The 25,890-nt window shown below is 36.1% G+C and overlaps 2 protein-coding genes across 7 annotated transcripts in view; one reads left to right on the forward strand and one right to left on the reverse strand.

The window, feature by feature from the left end:
* Window positions 1–25,890, forward strand: part of GIGYF2 (GRB10 interacting GYF protein 2) — a 126,587-nt gene that overhangs the window by 43,938 nt on the left and 56,759 nt on the right. For all 6 annotated transcript variants that reach the window (XR_004482466.2, XM_033425206.2, XM_033425164.2 and 3 more), the window contains 2 exons: window positions 2,498–2,609; window positions 3,466–3,506. Coding sequence is in view for 5 of the 6 variants with exons in the window: in XM_033425206.2 (XP_033281097.1) it covers window positions 2,498–2,609; window positions 3,466–3,506 (153 nt within the window). In the remaining variant the exon portion in view is untranslated. The remainder of the gene's footprint in view (window positions 1–2,497; window positions 2,610–3,465; window positions 3,507–25,890) is intronic.
* On the reverse strand, window positions 6,886–10,562 carry KCNJ13 (potassium inwardly rectifying channel subfamily J member 13). Its single transcript, XM_004262581.4, has 2 exons — window positions 9,833–10,562; window positions 6,886–7,710 (listed from the first exon to the last, which is right to left on the reverse strand). The coding sequence occupies exons 1-2, from the start codon at window positions 10,290–10,292 to the stop codon at window positions 7,088–7,090; spliced, it is 1,083 nt and encodes a 360-aa protein (XP_004262629.1). The 5' UTR covers window positions 10,293–10,562; the 3' UTR covers window positions 6,886–7,087.

Genomic DNA, 25,890 nt, shown 5'->3' on the forward strand with positions numbered 1-25,890 from the left:
GAAAAATACTTCTAACACATCACTGTCCCAACTGTGATTCTTTTTAATGGTTTCATAAGACCTTTAATCTGTGGTTTTGTTTTCTTCACTTATTACTTAATTTTAACTTATGGGTTAAATAAATAGTGATTAATGTGGCTTTTTTTTGCACGGGCAGCACTAACATCAGATGATTATCCTGGGCCTTTCCAACTTGAGAAAACTTTGATGTGAAAATCGACTGACTTCCAGACTTCGGAATATCATGAGAACTAGTAAAATTTAAATAAACAAACAGGAAAACAGCATGAATTTGTCATCTTTTTATTTATCTGGTTAAGATGTTCAACAGTAAAGCATATCTACACAACTGTCAGCTACTGTCTTCATCATTATTAAAGGAAGTATATTTTAATCCTCCCAAAGAATAGGGTGAAAACTCAGACAAGAGGACAGTCATTTAAATTTAACTTTATGAAAGATTTACAGTGTTGTATTTACTTGCTCCTCTTCATATGGGGACTACATTTATAGATGATTATGGGCCTTGTACTTTGAAGATTGTTCCTTACATTTTACAAGCTGGAAAGCTCTAGAATCTGATTCTTTTTTTGTGCCCATTTATAAAGCTTTAGGCTCATAAGGAGGACCGGTGCCAGTGCTAGTCGTAACTGGCAGAAAATATTTTGTCTGTGGTTTGCTTATTTTCCTGGCAACTTTGGAAGGCTGTTTTTCGTATTCATCTGTTTCCAGAATAAAACACTTTTCCAGGGTGCTATGTACTTAATGGTTTTCTTGAGAAAATTGTTCTCTAAAAGGACAGGGGACTTTTTTCTTTCACCCTAAAAATCTCATTGTAGGGAATCACCCCAGTGTAATATAACAGTTTGTATTACACTGTTTTAGGATCTTAAATAAAATGTATGTATTTCCTGAGGATAGAGGTACGAAACTGGACATTGACTTTAAAATGACTTGAAGTTAAGTTGGTACAACTGGAAGGTAACTGGAAGGTAAGATTATTGTAGTTCAACCCTAGTCCCCACTTCCATTTTACAGATGAAGAAATTGATACTTGGACTAGTTGAGAGGGTATTTATGTACATAAAATTCTATGCATTATTTTTGTATTCCATAATGTCATATAGAAATACAATTGTATTGAGTCAATTCTTGATGAATTATAAACAAGAAGTAGAAATACTGCATGGATATTTGAAACAATTATTTAACTCAATTGTATTTAGCTTTGGAATGCATTCATGCTTTTATTCAAGATTCATCATCATTTTTCTTTGGGTGGTTTTATACCGTGGGAGAAGTTGAGCTAGGGATAATGGCTAAGATTTCATCTAGGTATAAATACATCCCTAGGCACCTCGCTGCCCTCCAATTTTCTAACCTGTGTGTTGGATGCAAATGGTGTATCCAACACACAGGTTAGTTGGGAAATCCTCACACTATACAGAAAGTATAAAGCTGAAAGTGCATACTGCCTTCTGGCCCCAGATGCAACATTTGGATTTATATCGTTCCTGACCCTAACTATGCAGCCATATCATTTATATGCATGGAATCTTTTTTATATGTATTGTTTTGGGGCATACTTCTGTCATTCAGCAGAATAATGTAGATTTCTTTTAATGTCAGTACTTTATCTTCTGTGGCTTCCTGGTGTTCTGCTGAATTGTTTTATCAATTTATTTAGCCAATCCTTTACTGATTAAGTTCTGTTTTTTTAAAAATTGCAGTGAACATCTTCGTATATATGTATTTGCATATTTGTGCGAGTATTTCTATTAGGATAAATTCTAGTTAGAATTGTTGAGTCAAATTTTGATAGATTAATTAAATTGCTTTCAGCAAAGGCCAGTGTACACTTGAGCCACTGGAGCCTCTAAATTCCTACATCCACACATTCTTACTGGCTCTGCAGTTCGAATATTTAGTGCTGCCTGATATTTTTCTTCAAGATTTGAGCAAATGGGAAAGAGTGCCTTTGGTCGCTGTGGAATATCCTTTAAGGAGTTAGTTCACAAAATTGTTAGTTTAGAGTTGACCCAATTAAATTATCCTTTCTCCGGAGTTAAAGAAATTAATTTGACATTTGTGCTTGCCTTTTGTACTTTATCTGCTCTCTTCTCAAACTCTCCACATCTTCCATTTTTGTTGAAAATAATACAATAAAAGGTTTGATTTGTAGTATTGGTTTACTGATCTTAGAATTTCACAATTGAATTTTTTATTAAGGAGTTTAATGTTGATGCTATTTCTTGTTCAGGACTGGAACTGGGACGCTTACACAGTTTTCTAACTTGTTTTTTTATCCTCCTGTGGTCTAGCTACTTCAGTGCTGTCATTGGTCTCACTGGTAAAGATTCAGTGGGCCTTGCTAAATATTTAAATGTAGACATCCTACTTGGTATATAGACAGAACTTCAGAGATTAATGTTTGATGTTGAACTTGTGCCAGATGTTGACATCTGACTATTATTTTTTTCTGTTTTCTTATTTTCAGGCAGAGGCAGAGGTGAATGTGGTTTCTACCAAAGAAGCTTTGATGAAGTAGAGGGTGTGTTTGGTCGAGGAGGTGGCAGGGAAATGCATAGGTCGCAGAGCTGGGAGGAAAGGTAACTAAAAGGATCCACATCTTGGTATAAAGGTTTCTTGGTGTAAAAAACATTTCTTTTCCGCTTTCTGCAGAGGAGAAGGCTCTTTGTAGAGTTACAAGGTTTCCCTTTTCAAAAAATGCTGTTAATTGAATATCAATTATGTTAGAAATGTTTAAATGATCCTTATTTAAAGGAAGAAGCATTCTAGATAAATACATTCATATTTTTGTGCCAGCATGGATATTTAATAGTTAATTAGATTTGCTATTTGATTAGTGCTCAGTGGGAAGCATCTTCATTTTACTGTTCATTGCTGTTAATCAAAGAATCTTCTCTATACTGTTTGTGACTTTATATGAAGTCTTTCAAGATGAGCAAAGGCAGTTGCACAGAGATACATGTACAAAGATGTCCACTGTGATAATATTTATAATATAAAATAATGCGAAATAAACCAAACAGCTTAATATCAGTGTGGTTTCTTATATAATAGTGTATCCACACAGTAGAATAGTATATAACCATTAAAGTTAGGATAATTTTGAAAATATCTAGTGATATGTAAAAACACATTCTAAAAGCAGTATATAAAGCTCTGTACAGCAGATACCTAAAATAAAACATGTATCTAATTAAAAAATAACATTTCTGGGTCTGTAGAAGCTAGCTTTTGGTAGGTGAGATGGTGGATATTTTTGTTTTCATCTTTGTGCTTTTCTGTATTTTCCAAAGGTTAGGCAGTAACAGTGTATTTGTTTTATAATTTGAAAAAGAAAGAAATGCTATTAAGAAAGATAGGAAAATGGGTGTCATAGATGGGAAATCTATGTATTACTCTCAAGATTTGTTTGAAACTTATTTTTACCTTTTCTAGGGGTGATAGACGTTTTGAAAAACCAGGGCGAAAAGATGTAGGTAAGACTTTCTTACTGTTTCGAAGTATTTTTATCTGGATTTCCATGATACTGGTTCTTAACAAGGCTCACACATAAGGATACATTTATTAAAAATTACTTGCATCTCTCCAGTAGATGGGGTTGTAGCATTGCTTGCATTTGGAGTTCCATGGTTATTTGAGGGCTTTATTGCATGAAACCAGGGATGATAAATATAACCATTAGGATTTACTTGATTTAACTTTTTAGGTCTGTGTGTTCTCTGCAAGACATATATTTTTTATTAAGGCTATCTTACGAATTGAAATTTCAAGTTAGGAAGCAGGCTATTAACTCCTTTTCCAGTGCAGGTAGTATGTCACAGGTGAGAAGAAAGAGAGAAAATACTAGAATGATCGCTTTTGTATTAGAGAGCGAAGGCTAAAACTGTGAATGTTCTTACAGTGACTGTCGTTTATTCATCTGGTCTTTTTGATGTATATTCTTTCTTTTTTTCAGGGCAGTATCCACATAGATCTATAAAAATATTTTGTAGTGGCTTTTATTGAATGCTTTTTTAAATAAGATGCTCACTTCAGGTTATTAAATAAACTGTGTTAATGATTCTGAGCTTCTCTTTTTATAAGTAATCCACTTTTGTTGAAAATACTGTAGATTAAAAAAAATTGCTCATACTGTATCTTACTTTCTCCAAGAACAGCAGTACTTAACTAGTTTGTTGGGACACACTGACATATTGATCAATTGTGAGACGTCCTATGACATCAAATTAAGATAATTTGAGTACTGAAGGTTCCAGAATGATTTGTTCTTTTTAAAGTTAGAGATGGTTCTTATCATATATTTGCTTCTTATGTGTAGAGAAATGGGTGGAATTAGAGGCATCTGGGTTAGAATTGTGCATGACCCTTGTGAATACCCGTGGGAGAATGTGGAGGTGGAAAAAGGCCTGTAATATTCAAATTATAATTCCTATTCAATAGAAATTGATTGCTGCATAGGGGGAGATCAGTTCTGGTGATCATCTTACGGTATGGTTCTGTGAGGATGGAATTAAAGGATCATTAAAAAAAATCCAGGTGATACCGAAAGGTTCAGCTCAGTGCATTTTGGTGTGAAATGCTTTGAAGCAGACATAGCAATTTTGGGTTATTAGGCTGCTGCTGGCAGTTGGTAATATGGGCTTGTACATATATAAAAGTAGGCCTTATGATTTTTAGTATCTCCTTGTCTTCAGTTTGTTGGGACTGTCATGCTATCTGGATTGGGTTCCACAAGCATTTTTTAACTTAGTTCCAACGTGGTCTCCCTGATCATGTGTCCGAGATATCGTCACTGATTTCTCAGGTGGCCCAGGTAAGTGAGCTGTAAAGCCAGGAGTTAGAGCTGCTCTTCCCACTTTCCAGTAAATTTCCCCCTCTTTCAGTCTGTACTCTATTCACCTGAAAGGATAATGGGGCCTTTGCAGAAAACTTAATCCTTAACATAGAAGATGTGATTCTTTAAAGTAAAAGAATCATGAACAGTTCTTTCAGAAGCTTTCAGCCTCCTAGACAAAAGTATTTGATTGCATTTCTTAGTTGTCTATTTATTAAATAGCACTAGTATACCAACGGAGTTCTTTTTGGGGGTGTGTGTGTAGGGAAAGTTATATCTAATTTTCAGGTGCAGAGTTTATGTATAAATAGTACAGTAAGAGACTTCTATGACTTGAATGGAGAATATACTGCATCTATATTGAGACTCAGATCCTAGACAGGTCTTGCTCACTTCCAAATTGCGTTACTTTAGGCAGCCTCTCTGAACTGTTGGAATTGATCTGTGTAAGTGATGTAGAGCTCTTAGGAAAAAATATACCATGTAAATCTTCAGTACTTGTTTTCATCAGGTTAGGTGAATCTTGTTAACTTTATTATAGAAATAAGAATTCTTGCTGATTATATGTGTTACAACAATCTTGGGTTGGAGGAAAACCTGTTGGTCTAGCTAGTACTTAAGAATGCCTAAGGTTTTCAAACAGCAAAAGTTCGCAGTGATTAAGTTTCTGTGTCCTTGATACACTTTGCTATAATTAGTCTTAGACCACTCCAAAGTTCTTTATTTTCTCTTCCTTTTGGTCTAGGAGTAGAAAAATGTGACTTGCTGCTGTTCCCTGCTTTTCACAACTGCTTCCCTTTACTAGCTAGTATTTATTTTAAGAGATGATTCCTGTGTGGGTCATCACCAGTAGGGAGGGTTAATCTTTCACTTTTTTCACATAAACCTGGATAAGGGAAATTTCAGAAAAGAATAACAGCAACAAATCTATTTGAAATCTGATAGGGTGACTTTTTTGGTTCCTGTTTGAGGACAGTTCGATTTTTTTATTGAAATGGCAAATTTACAGAGGATAGTCTTAAGTTAAACTGGAGGTAAGGGAAAGTGTTCATCCTAGTATATGCAAAATTAAAAAAGCAGAGAAAGCATAATTTTCATGGAGTATTAGATTTGGAAAGAAATAATAGAGTTCATCTCGTCCAACCTCCTGCTGGTGAATAAACACTCATTTTGTGTTTATAGAAAAAACTATCTGAAGTTTGAAACAGGAATTTGGGTTTGAAAATACTTGATTGCCTAATTATTTTTTGCTTTTTCTGTTGGAGATTTTTTCCCCTAGTTGAATTATATCTAAACCTTTATACCTACAAAAACGTAAATATATTTGCATCTACGAGGTTCTTATACCATTGAATGGACCCTAAGTAGAAAGGGAATGTTTTTACTTAGGTCGGAAGTTATTCAGATGAATGGTTGGTTATAATTTTTAAATCACTATTTGATTAGTATGCCTGGTAGCTTTAAAGTAGATATAATTTTGCGTCTCCTTGCTCAAATACCACCCTGCAGTTTCCTTCAGCCTAGAGCTTATCTTAACTTGCTCTGATCACTTTCTGCCACAAATGTATGAATATGTGCATGTGTTTGGGTGTCATGCTCAAATGCTTTTAGAGTTATGTATAAATCTGTTCTTCGCTGTTTTCTTGTGAGTTTTTGTTCTTAGCTGTTAAAAATTAAGGGGGTAATATTTACCCTAGTTTTGTTTTATAAAGAACCGAAGGACTGATCTTTGTTGCCTTGAAGAAATAACAGTTTTAAAAGAGTGTTCACTAAATATTGTGAAATCATCATTCTACCCAGGGAGCTAGGTTTGAAACTAGGCTGCTGCTTCAACTTGCAGATGAAAATGAGAAATTTATGGCTGATTTTCTTAGAGTTCAGCTGTGTTAAACTTCACTGTCAATTTTACCTTCGTTACTGGTATCATACCACATCCATACAAACTCACCAACAGCATTTCTGTTATTGTAAATATCTGTTACATTCAGATGCATTGATTTCAGCAGATAACCACAGATACAAACTTTGTATAATGTTATATTTCCACAATGTGTATTGCTAGCCATTTTTTTTTATGGGCGGAGGCTTGATCACCATGATGTAATCAGAAAGATGTAATCAGCATTGGAAAAAAGAAAACATGAGATATGATGAAGGAAAAATAGGTGCATAACTGGCTGAGTATATTTAATACATTAAAAAATAGGGCGCTATGGATATTTCTTACTCTGTCAGTCCTGTTTCAGAGATCTGAAAATTGTCAATGCTTTGTCCATTGATATGGATGTCCAGGTCAGTCCTGTTTGGGCTCTTGGAGACCAGAGGTGTTGGAAGTTCAGGAATAGTCTTATCAAAATTCTCCATCTTGATTTGATATTCACCTTTGGAACCTCGGGTCAGCAGAGATGCAAAACAGTGATGTAACATGATCTCAGAGGGTAGGTAGGATGTCCTCCTTTGGCATATTTCTCCAGTGCCTTCCTGCATTGCTGAAAGGAACACAACTAATTCAAAGTGGGGAGGATTTTCATGCTGGAGCAGAGTAGCCAGGGGACTCGATGGTATAATGGAGTGATAGTAGGTTAGTGGAAAGATAAAGAATGGACATTCCTCAGAACTGATGCCATCAAGGTGGAAGTCCACACTGGTCTGGTAGAGTTCGCCGTTTTCTCTTTCCTGATAGAGTACAGCTGAGACCCGAACACTGGTTAGAGGGCTAGGTCGAGTGTTGGCCACTTGGAAAATAAGATTAGGTTTACCATCTACGTGAGCTACTACTGCTAAGTCAGTAAAGCGAATTGAGAAAGCTCGATTTTTTGGCCGGGCAATCTTCGCCACAAAGGCACCTAAATTAGAAACCATTGAATTTTTTTTAGAATGAACAGATTAAATATCAGTACCTTTTCTGAATGAGAAGGATCTAGCAAATTTTTATACATTTCCTGGTGCCATGCCTTCGAAATGAGTCAGGAATTGAACTTGTTAATTTCTCATTAGCCTGAAGGATTTTGCAAAACGGTACATACATTCTTTATTTTAAACCTGCGATTTCAAAATGGGTAAGCACAATTCGTTTTGTTACATAGAAATGTAAAACTTTAGTTTGTTATGAAGTGGAGGAGTGGTCATTTCCTGTATTCCTGTCCCTGCTTTAAAAATAACAGAAAATAAATGCAATTTACTTGCAACCAGATTATTTCAAGTTTAAATAGAGATTAGATTCATAGTAGAATGATTTGGGGTAGGGAGGGGACCTGTAGAACAAGTGACATTGAAGAATTTTTAACTTTGAAATTTATACAAACCTTTTTTCTTTTAAGAATGCTCTGTCTCTAAGGTGGTTTTCAGTGTACCCTTCAAGTGCATCCTCCATGTGCCCCCCAGCAGGTAGATCATGGTTTCTTAACTACTTTTGTGCCACAGATGTTGGCAGGCTGGTGAGGTCTATGAACCTCTTATTAGAATTACACTTTAAATGCATTAAAATAAAGTATATAAACAGGAAACCAAATACACTGAAATCCAGTTGAACATTTAAAAAATTACAATGTGTACCATATGTGCTTTTTTAATGCATTAAATAAAAAAATACAGTGGAGGTTTAGTACTGTAATTTTGAAGTATTATAGTATGATATGAAAATATCTGGGATTTCTGTTTGTAACAAAGTTACGGGTATTGCCAGTGCTTTTGTTTTTTGTTGCCTACATTTATAATCAAAGGAAATACCAATTTCAGTTGGAGGTTAGTGTAAAAGAAAAAAAAGATGTAAGTTTTTCCTGTCTAAGTTCACATATCCTCTAAATTTTATCGAGTGGCCCAGTGTAAGAACTCTTCTTGTAAAGATTAAGTGATTTGCTACGGGTTGTAAAAGCCAGTTGGTTGCACACTGGGACTTTATTCCATACCACTGTTAATATCGCCCATAGTGTGTTAAAACAAGGTTTTCTCTTTGTTTTGTTTTTTATTTTTTAATTGTATATATCACTAGCCCTACTTTATTAGAGCAAAGAGTGTCATGTGTTGCCAGGTTTATACGCAAAATTTCACAATCATTGTGGCCTATTTCCAGTACATGCTCAGGATATGTATACTTGTTCTCTAATCTGCAGTGCTGACTGGTGTTTTGGGCTCATTAATATTGAGTAAATGTTGAAAAGATGAACTCAGAGGAGAAAATTCTAGCCCAGTAAAGGTTAAAAAAAAAAAATCAAATTCCTCTGTTAGGTAAAATGACTGTCAAAATATGCATTGAACATATTTATTCACTTATTTAACAAAATATTTAGCTTCTCTGAAAAACTCCTTTTAGATTTTTTGTTAATATCTTTTTGGCTGGTAGCATAATGATCCCTTTTTTCTTAAGAAATTTCAGTATGTAAAATTTAAGTATAGAGAGAGGTTTCTTAAAATTTCTCCTATTGTTTGACTAGGCTCTTCCTTTCAGTCTCAGGCATTACCTGCCAATGATGCAAATAAATTATTCTGTAATACCGTTGCTTATAACTGACTATACCCATTCCAAAACATTCATACATTTTTTTTTTTAAGAACAAAAACAATTACCTGTGGGGACTTCCCTGGTGACGCAGTGGTTAAGAATCGGCCTGCCAATGCAGGGGACATGGGTTTGATCCCTGGACCGGGAAGGTCCCACATGCCGCGGAACAACTAAGCCCGTGTGCCACAACTACTGAGTCTGCACTCCAGAGCCTGCGTGCCACAACTACTGAAGCCTGCGCGCCGTAACTGCTGAAGCCTGTGCACTCTAGGGCCCACGTGCTGCAACTACTGATGCCCGTGTGCCTAGACCCTGTGCTCCGCGACAAGAGAAGCCACCTCAATGAGAAGCCCGTGCGCTGCAATGAAGAGTAGCCCCCACTCGCTGCAACTACAGAAAGCCCGCGCGCAGCAACGAAGACCCACCGCAGCCAAAAATAAAACAAACAAAATACAAAAAACAATTACCTGTGATGAAGGCCTCTAGCATGAGGCCTAGGAGCATTTGTATGGCAAGTAGGGCGATTGCACTAGGACAGTCACCACTGGGGAACATGGTACCGTAACCAATTGTGAGTTGTGTCTCCAGGGAGAAGGAGAATGCAGCTGTGAAACTGGTGATGTACTTGACACAGATAGTGTGGTTTTCAGGTGGGGCATCATGATCTAGTTCCAGATCACCATTCATCTCAGCTAGAACATACCAGAGCACTGCAAAGACAAGCCAGTGGATAACAAAAGAAGCAGAAAAAACCAACATCATCCAGCGCCAGCGCATGTCCATTAGGATTCCCCAAGCGTCTCGAAGATATGCAAGACCTCTTTGAGCGCCATCCATTTGAAGTGTGCTATGGCCATCCTTGGTGACCATCCTCCGGTATCTCTGAGTTAGGAGAGGAGCAATAACTTTGCAATTACTGCCATCCATCTCAGGCTGTAATTCTCTGAAATCAAGAGTAAATTAGTAAACCCTTAACTGTTTTTCAGGTAATATTAATAAATTCTGAGACTTTGTTTTGTAATTTTTTTGGAATGCTTCCCTGACTGCTGGGCAGGCTTTCCCAGTCTGATAGCTCTTTCTCTTTACATAAGGGAGCATTTACTGACTAAGTCATTCATTTGATAGCTAATCATGGATTGCCTTAGGATATCTATTATTGGTTCCTTTAATGACTGTTAAAATATTGTTTGGCATATTAACGAATCCCCAAGGGTTGGGATTACGATTCATGTCTCTTTTTGATACTCCTGTATCTTTCTTGCACGAGTCGAGGCTTCAAGTATGTATTGATTTGACTAAACATTATGTGTAACAACTTTCCATAATTAATTAATAATTTATAACTATGAATAATTCATAATGAAAAGGAACATTAAATATGTGTTCCTCTGTTTAAATAAATAGAAATCATTTAGAAGTGTAGTGTTGAACTGTCTGAAAATGTTTTGAAGCCACACTTATTGCTAGGATAAGAGTAAGCTTTTAGAGATCCATAGTTCCATTGTATGCTTTATAATTAGCCTGTTGAAAGTTCTATGATTAGGTTTTATTTGTTTTTGTTACTTTGTGGTCATTTTCATGGAGTCTTTCCTTCTATGGCTCATGGATTGCCGCCCTTCTGAATATTCTAGATGCTGATTAGATTGTGGGGTAGACAGAAAATTATTTTCTTGGCAAAATTAAGAAATTCCAGGTAAAGATTCCAAGGTAATATTAATTTTGAAAGTAAATGAACCGGGTACTTCCCTGGTGGTCCAGTGGCTAAGATTCCAGTGGCTGCCAATGCAGGGGGCCAGACCCCACATGCCACAACTGAAAGAGTTCACTTGCTGCAACTAAAGATTCCACGTGTCGCAACTAAAGATCCTGCATGCCACAACTAAGACCTGATGTAGCCAAATAAGTAAATAAATAATTTTTTTTAAAAAAGGCAATGCCTTAAAAAAGAAAAAAGAGAAGTAAATGAACCAGAAGAAAAAGCTTCGAGTTTAATGAACTAAAATAATCATTAAGACATTAAAGGTCAATTTTAGAAACATTAGTAAAGTTAGTTTTTAGCTATAAACGGTTTTCATCTGTGTATCTTCTTTTCTCTGTGTGGTGAGTCGAAATCTAATGTGCACTTTCCATGTGACCATCCTTGAATATGACAAAGGTGTCAAAGACTTACGCAGAGGCAAGCAGAAACAGAATGGGAAATGCAACTTTGCTTCCCTTGAATCTGCCTTTCTTCTTTGCCACAATCCAGTACTAGGTGTTTATACATGACTCTTTTCGATGCTTCCTCCTTCAGAAGTAGATGCCCTTGGAAGTGTTGCATATCACCTTCCTACCTTTTGAATGACAATGATGCTTTGCTTGAGTTTGCTGGATGGACCCTCCTATGTCTAGGGACTTTGGGGCTTTGGAGACTGGCTTCCTGTGTTGTTGGAATTGGGCATTGGCCAGCTGGGTATATGCTTTCCCTTTTGTCCTAAGGCTGATTTAACATTTATTGGTGATATTAGAGACATTCTCGTATATTTTCTTCACATATGAGTTGCTGATGGAACACTGGGTTGATTGTTAACTTTATTTAGATTAGATGGTCATTTCTGTTTCATGTTATAAATTTTTAAAAAATCTTAGGGCATTAATGTTTTATAATTTATTATCCTAACAAGTTGTCATTATCATTTTATTTAGTTTTTTTTTCTTGGCACAGTTATTTAGTGATTCATTTTGCTAGACTTTTTGATGTTTTAGAAGACCTGATCTCTGCCCTTTTGGAAATTATTATAATAACAAAATATTCATAGGCATTGTGCTAGGTGCTTTCATTACTGCATTGTCTCTAATTCTTTGGTATCTCAGCAAGAAAGACATTCTTTTTTTTTTTTTAAGATAGACATTCTTATCCCATTTTTCAGATGAGATCACTGAGGATCAGGCAGATAAAAGAAGTTTTCACAAGGCGTATGGATTATTTTGCAAGTCCGACTAACTTAACAGTTGGCTATTTTTTTATTTTTATTTTTTTTTAACTACAAGAAGCTATCTATTTAGAGTTTGGTGAGATAAAAGTCTGTCCCAAGATGATTGGTACTGCATTCACAAAATAGTCTTTGACAGCCTGATTTTTAGCACCTTAGAACTCTCCTGTCCCCAGACGTGTCTCAAATATCCATTTTAAATCATTGTTAATTTTATGCATGATTTTTATGTCAGTAATGATTAATAATATTGGCTAATATATATTATTTATTATGTGCCAGGAATCATACCAAGCACTTCACATGTATTGACTCATGTGAAGCCAATAGCAATGCCTGGCACAGAGTAACCTCTTGGGCTATTAGTTGCCTTACTGGTATTAATAATGTTTCTTAACTTTCCTAGTAATAAGTACCATTATTAATGCCCATTTTATAGATAATGAAACTGAGCCACAGTGAGTTTCCTAAGATCACAAAGGTAGTAAGTGGTGGTCAGTTCCTGCTTAGTCCGTAGTCCAGAGTCAGTGCTATATTGCCTCAAAAATAGACATTTTGACCCTAGTTAGCTTTTGTGAATAACACGTTACATTTGACTAGTTTTGTCCAAGAGCTCCTACAGAATATTTGTTCTTCAGAAATGCTTAGGCTAAGACCTAGATTTGTAGGCAAGAAGGATATTTTCAGTTAAGGAAGACATCTTGTAAGGTTTGAAGATTAGTACAATCAGAATTATTGTACATAGTCTAGTCTTAGATCCTATAGACCAGCAGAGTTAAAACAAAATGTGGAGAGGAGGGTTCTTATAAAGCATTGCCAAATTTGTATTTTGCCAGGTGAGAAAATAATTTTAAAAATATACTTTCATCATAATTTTATAAAAGAAAAGACATTTTGACACTTGAAGAAGGGTATAGCAATAAAGGGTAGTTGGCTGCCTCCAGTAAGTTTGTGAACCACTGTGTGGTTTTGCATTGTCCATGGCTTTGACCTGTATTGTTTCTTGCTTCCTGCCTATGTGAAAATGCCCATGATGAAGCTGTACACTAGTGCTGTTCCACTTATGGAACCACTGATTGCTAATTGTATCCTAGTAATTCGTGGGCGGAAAGGTCCATGATTCTTCTTGATTTTCAGCTTGCTTCATTAAGTTCTAAAATTCATTACCTGAGGAGACAGCCTTTGTATACATACTATAGCTAACAAAATCAGTTATTTTCATTTGGGCCTTTTCAGGATTGTAACTTCTTACCTATAGCTTTTGTAGCACTCTTGCTCTAGGCTTTTACAGTTTTTTTTTCTCTTGCAACTAAGTAAATACATAAAAAAACCTGTGAACAGGGCAGTCAGAAGGCTAATATCAAAACAGTGAAGCATTATCCTTTTTATATATAAAACTTTCCTAAATCTGGTTTAGATGGTGCTGGAAAGTGGAGTATTTGAGAGAGGTAAGATTTCAGTCCCCACTTAACAGATTACCCTGAATAACTCCATTCTTTGCACTCATGTAGTCAGTGTGGTTTAGCATAACGAAGACAGGGTGGGAAATCTAGCTGACTGGGTTCTGGCTCTGTTGGTTACATAGCTGTGCCAGTTTGGGCGAGCTACCCAATCCCCTTGGCCAGGCTTCCTTATATTAAAAGAGAAAGAAAGAAAAGAGGGAATTAAATAACATGATCCTTTAAAATCCTACATGTTTGTAAACTTACTACCATTTCCCTCCACTGATAGAGGTTTCCTGTGTGATTTTTTTCTATATAATTTTATATATGCTTGTATGGCATTTAAAACATTATTGTTGCCCAATGTATGTAGATTTTCTTTCCATCAAATTTAAAAGTGTCTGATGGACAGACATTATGTTTATACTATTATATTTCCAGGTTATTTTCATCTCTCTACAGGTACACAAGTGCTTTTTGAATGTGTTTTTCCTAGTCTGTATTTATATGATTCTTGTAAATTGATCCCAGTAGAAAGTAGAATTGGGATGGTTTGCTTGTGTCTCTCTGTGTGGGCTATAAAATATTTGCCCATTTATAAACTGTTTGATGGAAAAAATAGTACTTTATAAAAATGATAGTTTGGATGCTTCATTGGTCATCAAAATAATGGATTCATTTTACTCATTAGGTTGTAGCACTCAAAATTATGTCTTTTATTGTCATGTTGTAATGTAGTAGTATAGTTCATATTAAACAGTTAAGATATAAGTCATAATAACTACAAATGTTAAATGATTGCAGTATTACTGTGTATTTGTTCACTTCTGGTGTAAACAGTTTAAGACTGGAGAGAGTCATAATCATCTCTCCTGCCCTCCATAATTAGGGCAAATAGTGTGAGTTCTAATTCTATTATATAAGCTCAGAGATTCTTTTATATTTTAATTTCTTATTTGTAGAAGCACCTAATTTCAGCAATAATTTCATGCTTAAGAAATTAGGACACTCATCATTTTTCCTATGGCTTAAAAAAGTAAAAACAAAATGATTTTTTTTTGGGGGGGGTCATTTGTTTTTCTTTGCTCATTTTGGATTTCTTTAATCCCTTCCAAATGAAAAAGATACATTTTTTAAAAAGCCACTGAATTTTTTCCAGGGTCTTTCTCTTCCCATTTCTATATTATAATGGAGAATTAGTATACATTTAGTAAAACAATTAAGAAGAAAATTTCCAATAATGCTTTCAAGAGGACTATTATTCTATTTCCAAAATTTAAGGAAAAAGAATAAAGAACCTTAATGTATGATCCTGTATGTAATGTCTTTGTTTTAAAACTCTATTGGCAATATCAAGCTCCATCCCTATTTGTCAGTCAGTTTTTTTCTCTGTTCTCCTTAAGGAAAGAAATAAGATTGAATATTTTCTCATGTACTCACCAGTTCTTTTGCTGGGCCAGCTTTATACACGGGTAGGTCTGGAGGAAGCTTTCAGAGACTGTCTTTTTGGTGAGGTAATTTTAATCTACAAGTCCAGCTTGTAGGTTCTCTTCTTGGACTGGGTTTACGGTTCATATTGCTCTGTTTATAATGTCGTGGGGGCTGCTTTCAGCTGAAGCTGATGTGATTGGTCACTTAGTCTGCGGGGGGCCAGTTAGCTCTGATCCTGTGGAAAAGAATGCTGGTTTGTTAGGAGGTCTTTCTTTACCCATCACAGCCTTAACAACTCTGGAGAAAGCCTCCAGAACTGACTTGGAGAAGGGGTGCATTTTTTCTCTCTAATCAGGACCGGTCTTTTAGTAAGTTTGCATAATCTTACTTAAGAGTTTATTTACAAGTTCAAAGGGATAAAATTCCCTGCAAGATTTCCTTTCAGCCGTCTTTCCTTATATAGCATGTTTAAGTGTGAGATATTTCCTTTACTAATCTTTTTTTCCTCCATTTCTTTTGGGAATATTTCCTTGGATAAGAACTTTTAGGTAGAAATTAATGAATTGATTTTACTAGTTTTCTTTTCATATCCCATCTCATCAGAATGACTACCACTAATTCTAGAACTAGTAATAGAGGTAATTTAGTTACCTGAAATCTTTTTTTGGGGGGCAAGGAGGCAGACTTTTTTATTTTATTTTTTTAAGGCTATGTACAGAAACCTTGAATAAGAAAACATTTAATTGTTTGGTTCCTTACACCTATCTCTAAAAAACACACCTGTGTGAAAGAACTGAAGAATTTTCTTAAATCATGCTTTAGTGATGTTTAGGGGATGTTTCCCTGAGGAGAAGTATGATGACATGCAATAAATATAGTGTTCAGGGTACAGAAACTTAAACATCTAAATAATGTCTAGCTGGAAAACGTCTGTGATCCAGCGTGTAGCAACCTCAAAATGAGCTGTGGGATAGCTTTGTATAATGCCTTACTGAGCAGGACTTTTCTCCACCTCCATTAGCTGCTGATTTTAAAACTTTGATCAAATGTCACATGTAAGGGGATCTGAGATACAAAGGCTGCGATTGTTCATAGTAAAATCATGGAAGGCCTGCTGGGAAAATTATTAATCTAGACCAATATAATGCTGCTTAGAAAGTGAAATCCGCCTTTGTAGATTCCTTCTCCTCCCCCCACAATTAAAAAATATATTAATTCCTTCTTTGTTTTTATTAATGCCAAACATTTCAATACAAGTTCAGACACAGCACTGCAAACTTTGACCTTCAGAACTAGAGAAGGTAAAAGCATAAAGGAGAGACTTGTGGTGTGATGCACCTTCCCTGCATGTTCTGGTAGGAACTGTACTTTATATCAATTGCTAGTTTACTGATTGGGGGCGGAAGAGGGAAGACAGTAAATATAGTGTAACACTGCCTTTCAGAAAGCAGTACTGAAGGTGTACCTGCCATGTGTCTTGAATAGACATTATAGTAAGCAAGATAGTAAAGGATTTTACCAACATTAGAAGCCCCTTTCCATAATATATTCAGACAGAAATCATTTACAAGATGATTGTCAAGAAAGAAATGTCTCAAGTGAAGAAGTATTCTGGTTTCTGGATTTCACAGTTTGAAAGTCTGCTGTGGTCTCTAAACAGTGATTCCTAATTGCTAACTGAATGGATGTCGTAGACCAGTTCTAGAGTGTCTCCTTAGGAGCATAGCACTCCCATTATAATAGCCGGAGCACATAAACTCATTTCTGTTTGAAGTTGCCCGGTTAGCTGAGATGAAACTGATATCGGCACAGATGATAAACCAACTTCACCCGAAAATACATGGGCCCTCCCGTCTAAACAGAATTAATGATTTCAGTTGGAGATGGCTCTAAAACATTCTTCTATAAATGAACATACATGCTGCTAGATATCTGTTCATTGATTGATTTATTTTTTATTCCAAATTATAATGATTAAACAAGATGTCAAGAATCAGGTACATTATTCTTTATTAAATTCAATTCTGTATCCCTAAATTGTTTGCTTTTCTTTCTGGCTAAAGCACTCCAGTATATAATCCATAATTGTACCACATGGTACCTGAAAACAACAAAACCTTTAGTTGGCGTGCAGTGTCTTGCCTATGTATATACATAATCTCACAATTTTTAACCTTTAGCCCTGGTCTCCAATGCTCTTTCTTACACAGTGTAGTTAGCTTTCTTTAGAAGATGCCTAGTCTCTTTCCAGTTCTGCATTGAAGCCCACTACTGATCACCTTCCCCCGAGATTTCAGGCAGTGTCTGGGTATATACCAGCAGATGACTGAGCATAAAGGTTATAGGAATATGGGGCATATTTAGACCACATGAGGTGCTTTTTCAGAGTCTGATATACAGCAGCCCCTCCAGTCTCTCCCAGCCAGGAGCTGCTGTGTTTTCGGGACCATATTAACCAGTGGAGCAGATTTGTTACCTCCTCAGGGGTTAGGATGGGAGAAAAGTTGCAAATCTCTGGATATAGAATTTAAACTACTCCATCCTAGTTACCCTGAGTTTTGTTTACAACTGGGGGGAAAAGTAAATATCAATACCTGGATGGGATTCCCTTTCACTGTTTTCTCTGGTATTAGAAAATATTTTTAGTGTTAATCAGAGAATATATATCTGAATAGAGAAATACAAAGTTACTTGCTAGAAAAATTTGCACATAAACAAGCTTCAAAGTCTGTCCCATAATTCCACTTTTGCTTTTGGAGTTTGGGCGCTTCTAAGTTCCAAGTTTCACAGCTGTAGATTTTGTTGGCTGAGTGCCTTTTTGCTCCATCTGAAGTTTTCCATAAACACCATTTCTGGCTGTAAGTCAAACATGCACACAGGTGCCCTTTTACTGCTCTTTCTCCTTAGGAAGTCCACTCAGTTACACCAGACTAAAACCAATACTGCATTTTAATTTAATTTTATTTTTAGAAGAGTCCTATTTAGACAATACGTTCAGGCAGAAACAATCAAGTATTTATTGCCGTTGGGGAAAGTATTTATATATGTAGTGCAGTTGTATTTTAGCACCTTTTATACATCTTGAGGAATTGTTGATGTAAGAATATAAAATGTGTTATACAGGTAGTATAGTTTGCTCATAAGACTGCCGCGTTTGCCATATTGAATAGAAAAAAAATATATTTTAAATTTATATTTCTTTACCTTTTAGAGGTCAGAGACACCTTTAAGACCCTGGCAAAAACCTTAGACCCTTTTCCCTGAAAAAAGATAAAAGCATGCCAGCGTGATAGGTGCTTCTAGTTTAAGGATTCATAGCCCCAAGCTCATTTGTTGACTATAGGTTAGAAATATTTAGTTCAGGCATTAATTTGTAAATTATTTAATTATGTTTACCTTTAAATCATCTTGTTTACATATTAATCTGTTAAGGTTTTTTAAAAAGTCAACTAAAATATTTGGCTACTCACCTTTGTCATATTGCTAATGTTACAGAAAGAGGAAGACTTTGATTTTAAGTGCTGAGAAAGGCCATGTGGGTGTGGGTATCCCTCGTTCATTTTAGCCCTGGTCACTTTGGAGTCATGTAATTTTTAGACATTAAAGGAGCTTTAGATATTATCTTCTGAGTTGCCCATGAACAACTTTATCATTTATTTTAAGTTGTATCAATAATACACAAATATATTTATTTTTTTAACCCTGTAAAGAGTTAACTCATTATAAAGTTTTTTGGCACCCTCAATCCCCACCCAAATTTATATACATACAAATCTACTCTAATCATTTAGGTTATAAAGGATTTATTTTAATGTTTTAGAGCAATTCTTGCATACAGTATAATTTATATTGTAAGTTATATTAGTAGTAATTGGAAATGTATACTCTATTAGATTGTACTTGAAGTCATTTTTTTACCCTTCAAAATAATTGTGAGTAAAATTTTTATATTGTTATATATTAAGTTGATCTTAACATTTTTTTCAGGGGTACACATTTTGTTATCGTTTATCTGCTGGAAGCTTAACAAATTTAGTTCCATTTAGACATCTTGGCAGTCTCTATCCCCAAGCTTTTCTATGCATGATATGTCTATTGCTTTTTTAGAGCCCCTTAGAATTAGATCCCGGAACTTCCTTTTTCTACTTTATTTTTGTAGAATTTCTGGCTGCTTCTGATGGGTTTAATTTGTGAGTAAACTCTGGATTAGGAGTTTGAACATCTATGTTCTATTTTTGATTTGGTCACTACTCAGCTGTGTGACCGTGGGAGATCCCCCTACAGGTATCCCTTTCCTCACAGGAACAATAAAGATGGTAAGGTTGAAGGTAAATGAGCTCCCTGCTCCAGTCCAGTCCAGTGGCTGGTCCCAGCACAGAGTGAAGCCCAGGGACCCTGTGAAGTCCTTGGTTCTCACAGTCACTACCCAGGATTAGTTTATATCTAAGATTTTTTCTGCCCTAAAATTCTTTCATGTTATTATTTGTAAGAAGTTATGTGAATGTAATTTTATCATTCTGACCCCTGACTTCAAAGTTCTTAAAGAAGCTCCTAATTTCTTCAATAAATCTTTATCAGGTATCTAACCGTGCCTTGCATCTTGGTCTGATGGCTCTCCCAGCCTTCCCTGGCTTCTTCCCTCCTTCCTTTCATGCAGGCATTTCCCATAATAAAATCTTTGGATGTTTAAAAAAAAAAAAAAAAAAAAAAGATGGTAAGGTTGACTCAACCCTTGTGGTTATTATGAGGATCGGATGAGATATATCAATGCATTTTGTCAACTGTAATGTATCAAGTCATTTGTTTACATGTGTGTCCCTCGACTGTGGACCTGGAGGGCAGGTGCTATGTCTAAGTCTCTTCTTTATTTTCAGTCATATGTCTTTAACTGTATTTGTTCATGGAGAAAGCACTCATCTTAATGTGTGCGAGAGGTATGAGTAAACAAACAAACAAAAAATGGTAAAGTAGTACTGTTTCTCTGGGAAAATATTTGGTAGTACTTACTGAAGTTGAATATACCTTATGGCCCAGCAGTTTCACTCCTAGGTAAATATCAACAGAATTGGAAACATACGCTCACCAAATTTCACATCCAGGAATGTTTATAGCAGCACAGTTTATAATAGCAAAAAACTAGAAACAACCTAAATCAGTAGTAGAGTAATACATTGTGGTCTGTTCATACAATGAGATCCCATACCACAGTGCAAAAGAACAAGCTTCTGTTCTCTGTAACAACGTGGATGAATTTCCCGTAATGTTCAATGGAAGAAGCCACACATACTACAGAATGGGAGAAAATATTTGCAAACAAAGCGACTGACGAGGGCTTAATTTCCAAAATACACAAACAGCTCATACAACTCAATAACAAAAAAACAAACAACTCAATTGAAAAATGGGCAGAAGACCTAAATAGACATTTCTCCAAAGAAGAAATATGAGTGGTCAATAGTACATGAAAAGATGCTTGATGTCTCTTAATTATTAGAGAAATGCAAGTCAAAACTACAACGAGGTACCACCTCACACCAGTCAGAATGGCCATCAATAAAAACTGTACAGGGGCTTCCCTGGTGGCACAGTGATTGAGAATCTGTCTGCCAATGAAGGGGACACGAGTTCGAGACCTGGTCTGGGAAGATCCCACATGCCGCGGGGCAACTGGGCCCATGAGCCGCAACTACTGAGCCTGCGCGTCTGGAGCCTGTGCTCCGCAACAAGAGAGGCCGCGACAGTGAGAGGCCCACGCACCACGATGAAGAGTGGCCCCCACTCTCCACAGCTAGAGAAAGCCCTTGCACAGAAACGAAGACCCAACACAGCCAAAAATAAAAAAACTAAAATAAATAAAATTTATGAAAAAAAATACTGTACAAATAACAGGGAATTCCCTGGTGGTCCAGTGGTTAGGATTCCCAGCGTTCACTGCTGAGGGCCTGGGTTCAGTCCCTGGTTGGGGAACTAAGATCCCGCTAACCATGAGGTGCCGCCAGAAAAAAACAAAACCAAAAAAATCTCTACAAATAACAAATGCTGGAGAGGATGTATGAGAAAAGGAAACCCACCTACACTGTTGGTGGGAATGTAAGTTGGTACAGCCACTATGGAAAACAATAGGGAGGTTCCTCAGAAATCTAAAAATAGAATTATCATATGATCTAGCGATTCTACTCCTGGGCATATACCCAGACAAAACTCTAGTTCAAAAAGATACATGCACCCCTGTGTTCATAGCAGCACTGTTCACAATAGCAAGACATGGAAGCAACAGATGAATGGATAAAAAAGGTATGGTACATATATACAATGGAATACTACTCAGCCATAAAAAGGAATGAAATAATGCCATTTGCAGCAACACGGATGCAACTAGAGATTATTGAACTAAGTGAAGTAAGAAAGAGACAAATACCATATGATATCACTTATATGTGGAATCTAAAATATGACACAAATGAACCTTTCTATGAAACAGAATCATGGACATAGAGAACAGACTTGTGGTTACCAAGGGAGAGGGGGTTGGGGGAGGGGTGGAGTGGGAGGTTGGGATTAGCAGATGTAAGCTTTTATATATAGAATGGGTAAACAATAGGTCCTACTGTACGACACAGAGAACTATATTCAATACTCTGTGATAAACCATAATGGAAAAGAATATTTAAAAAAGGGTATGTATGTATGTATAACTGAATCACTTTGATGTACAGCAGAAATTAACACAACATTGTTAATTAAACAACTGTACTTCAATAAAAAAAAGCCAGACGTAAACTGACATTCCATTTATATAAAAAAGGTCAAAAATAGGCAAAACTAATCTTTGGAGATAGAAGGCAGGATAGCGTTTACCTTGGTAAGGGCCGATTGGGAGGACATGAAGACTTTTGAGAGGTCCTGATAAATTTTTTTTTTAAATCTTAGTAGTTAGGTGGATATATATTGCTTTGTGAAAACTCTGAATTGTACGTTTATGATTTGTGTACTTCTTGATATGAATGTTATACTTCAATAATAAGTTTTCATTCATTCATTCTTTTATTTTTGGCTGCATTGGGTCTTCGTTGCTGCACGCGAGCTTTCTCTTGTGGCTAGCTGGTGCTACTCTGTTGCTGTGCGCGGACTTCTCATTGCAGTGGCTTCTCTTGTTGCGGAGCACGGGCTCCAGGCGCGGACTTCAGTAGTTGTGGCTCATGAGCTCTAGAGCGCAGGCTCAGTAGTTGTGGTGCACGGGCTTAGTTGCTCTGTGGCATGTGGGATCTTCCTGGACCAGGGCTCGAACCCGTGTCCCCTGCATTGACAGGCGGATTCTTACCACTGCACCACCAGGGAAGTCCAATACTGTTTTCTTAAAGGTAGGAGGAGGAGATGAGTATGGTACATTTAAAAGTTCTTGAATCCTTTTCATCCTTCTCTTATGAAAATGACAATGATGCCTGAACGCAAAACTTTCTTTACCTTGCACTTACATGTGGGATATGTTTGGCATGTCAGAATTACATTATTCTGGTTTTCCTTGGTTTACTGGAGAAGTTGTCACCCAGATCTTTCTGTTTCAGTTATTCGTTATGCAACATTTGATATATCAAAAAATATATTGCAGTTTTTAGGAATTATTTTGTAGAAACAAGCACTTGGTAACAAGATCTGAACTCCTTTGTTATAGAATTTTTGAACTGGAATTGGCTAGTGTTTGTGTAAATTCAGATGGCTACCTCAGTAATACACACACACACACACACACACACACACACACACACACACACACACACACACACACACACACACACACACCTCTTTCATATTAGGGATGGGATCTTTAGTCAAGGTGTACAGATCAGAATTGGAGACAATTTAAAATCAGGTCTATGACTCCACGATCTTCATTCTTTCTTTAGTACTGTGCTCCTCTATATCTTCAAAATTTCTGTCACAAATCCTTTTTGGAACAAAGAATGGCATAAATAGTCATTTAAACTTTATGAGGTACAGATTTTCCAGCAGGTTGAGAATTATGAGATTGCAGTAAGCAGAAAAGCAAGATTTTTTTCTTCCTTTAGTTTCCCTATTTTACCCTATCCTGTCCTTTATATTTTTCTTATTCCTAGGTACCAATATGAAAAGTATACATAGGACTTGACAGTTATGAAGGTTATAGAAGCTGCTAGTTTAGAAAACAATGCAGACAAATTATTCACATAAAGGGAAATAAAGTCAGCAAACAATCTGAAAAATCTTTGATGTGAAAAATTCATATTCGAGCCACATTAGTATACCATTTTACAACCATTAAAGTAGAAAAGCTTCAAAAGGCTAGCAGCACTTAGTTTTGGTAATCTAAAATGGTCTGGTGGTCTTACCTACCCTTTTTTTGAGGAGGAGAGAAAGGTATGCCAACGTATGAAGTCTGTCATTTGACCTAGTAATTTTACTCTTTGAAGTTTTTTTTCAGAAGTAGTAGTTCAGAAAAACAAAACACATATGCACACAGATATTTCTTCCTTGTTATCTAGTTCTCAAAAAGTTAGTTACGATGCAAATGTCCACTGGGGAATAATCTACTAGATAGTGCAACAGCTGCAAGGTATACCTGCTGTATCCATTTATATTATCAGTAAGATGTATAATCACAGAGAATTATTTGCTATTTAGATTACAAAATAGTGGGTACACTGATTGAAACTACATTTTAAAGATGTTATGTAAAAACTAACCACAGATATGTAGAGTTCTATTTCTATGGTTGAGGAATTACTGGTATTTTTATTTTTAATATCTTTAATTTTTTGCAACTTATCATCTGTTAGAAAAAACTGTAATGACCAGTTTTTGATGCATTAAGCATTTTGCCATTAATGGGTTTCCTTTGCTTATTTTGGTACATTCATTACTTCTCAAAGACGTAGTGTAAAAGTAGATGAAAAAAAATAAAATTAAAAAAAAAAAAAGTAGATGAAAATCAGTGTTTTGACCAGCTCATCCATCAGGCGATTGTATTCTCAATATGCCTGGCACATATTGCTTGTGACTGAATGATTTACATATGTTAAAAGTCATTTGCCATCACTTATCAATTTATATGCATTAGGGATTTCTTTGTTTTAAATTTTTCTTCTGTGAGTATAGCTGTATTTTTCATCAAGTCATATAATGGATGTGGGCTTTGTAAAATGTCTCATCCCTTCTTATTCTGAGCAAGAGAACCTGGAATGTCTTCTGACCCTTCTAACCCAAGGGCAGACATGGAATATATCTATACTTGAATTCATAAAACTTGGCACTTAGTGCAATATGCAGTAAATATTTGTTAAATGAGTCAGAAGGTTAAGATTTGAATCCTGTGTCATTTAAATAGTGGTGTGTGATTTTGGACAATTCTCCTGGGTTGTCTTTTTGAGCCTCAATATTCTCAGCTGTAAAATGGGAAAAATAATTTCTAATACTGAGTATTGTTATGAAGATTAAATCAGTTAAGTGAGTGTTTTTATTAACTGTGGCCATGTAACAAGTTACCCCAAAACTTAGTGGCCGAAAGCAGCAAACATTTATTTTCTCAGTTTCTGTGGGCCAGGATGGAGCAGCCTAAGCTAGGTGGTTCTGGCCTGTGTCTCTCATGAGGCTGCAGTCATCTCAGGGCTCATCTGGGGTTGGATCCGCTTCCAAGCTCACTCACGAGGCTGTTGGCAAGCCTCAGTTCTTTGCCATGTGGGCTTCTCCACAGGGCTGCCTCACAACAGGGCCGCTGGATTCCCTCAGAGAGAGCGTCCAAGATGGAAGTTTTTAACTTAGTATCAGAAGTGACATCTCATCACTTCTGCTGGATTCTGTTAGGAGCAAGCCAGCCCACACTTAAGGTGAGGGAATTACACAGAGGCCAGAAGTCAGGGATTGTTGAGGGCTGTCTTAGAGGCTGCCTGTCATAATAAGGGTATTTTGCCCAGCAAATAATTGTACCCCCCCATTCCAAGATTATTCTGTAATAGAATAATATCTTGTAACAACCTAATAACTGTTTGGGTGAACAGGATATGGAATCTTGATACATGTGAAATTGAATATAAGAGGATGACCAGAAATTAGAATTTCCTCATTTTCAAATGTACAATTTTTTTTTACTTTTAATATGGTTTAATGAAAAAAATTGAGGTTGTTACTGTGAGAATTTGTATATTTTATTGTTATAAACTGAAGGTATCAATGTATGTTTTGGATATTCAGCTACACACTTTAATGTGAGATTTTGGGTAATTTGTTGTGAATTGTAAGTGGTAGCACATGTGGTATGGTGACTGAAGAATTTGCACAGTTCAGAATTATCTTGTCCTTTGAAACCAGTTTAGTTTACTTGGCATAACAGGCTCTCTTTCACTGTTAATGTAGCTCTTGAGTTGCATCAGGTTAGACATAGCTTAGCTTTGAATTCTGTTCCAGAGCAATTTGTTGTACGCCTGTAGTGTACTAGGTGCTAGAGTAAAGGAAAAGTAGAGTGCCTCCACACTCTGGTTTTGAGCTTACAGTCTGTTTTGGAATAAAAGAGAGGTTGAAGTTTACAGATATCCTATTTGGACAGAATCACCAGTAGAAGTTGATTAAATAAATTAAGTTGATTTAGTAAATCGTGTAGTTAAAAATATTGTATGACTTAAAAACGGAAAAAAAGAAGTATATGCTGGT

The sequence above is a fragment of the Orcinus orca genome, chromosome 7 (genome assembly GCF_937001465.1).
Source record: "Orcinus orca chromosome 7, mOrcOrc1.1, whole genome shotgun sequence".
In the NCBI taxonomy this organism is placed as follows: domain Eukaryota; kingdom Metazoa; phylum Chordata; class Mammalia; order Artiodactyla; family Delphinidae; genus Orcinus; species Orcinus orca.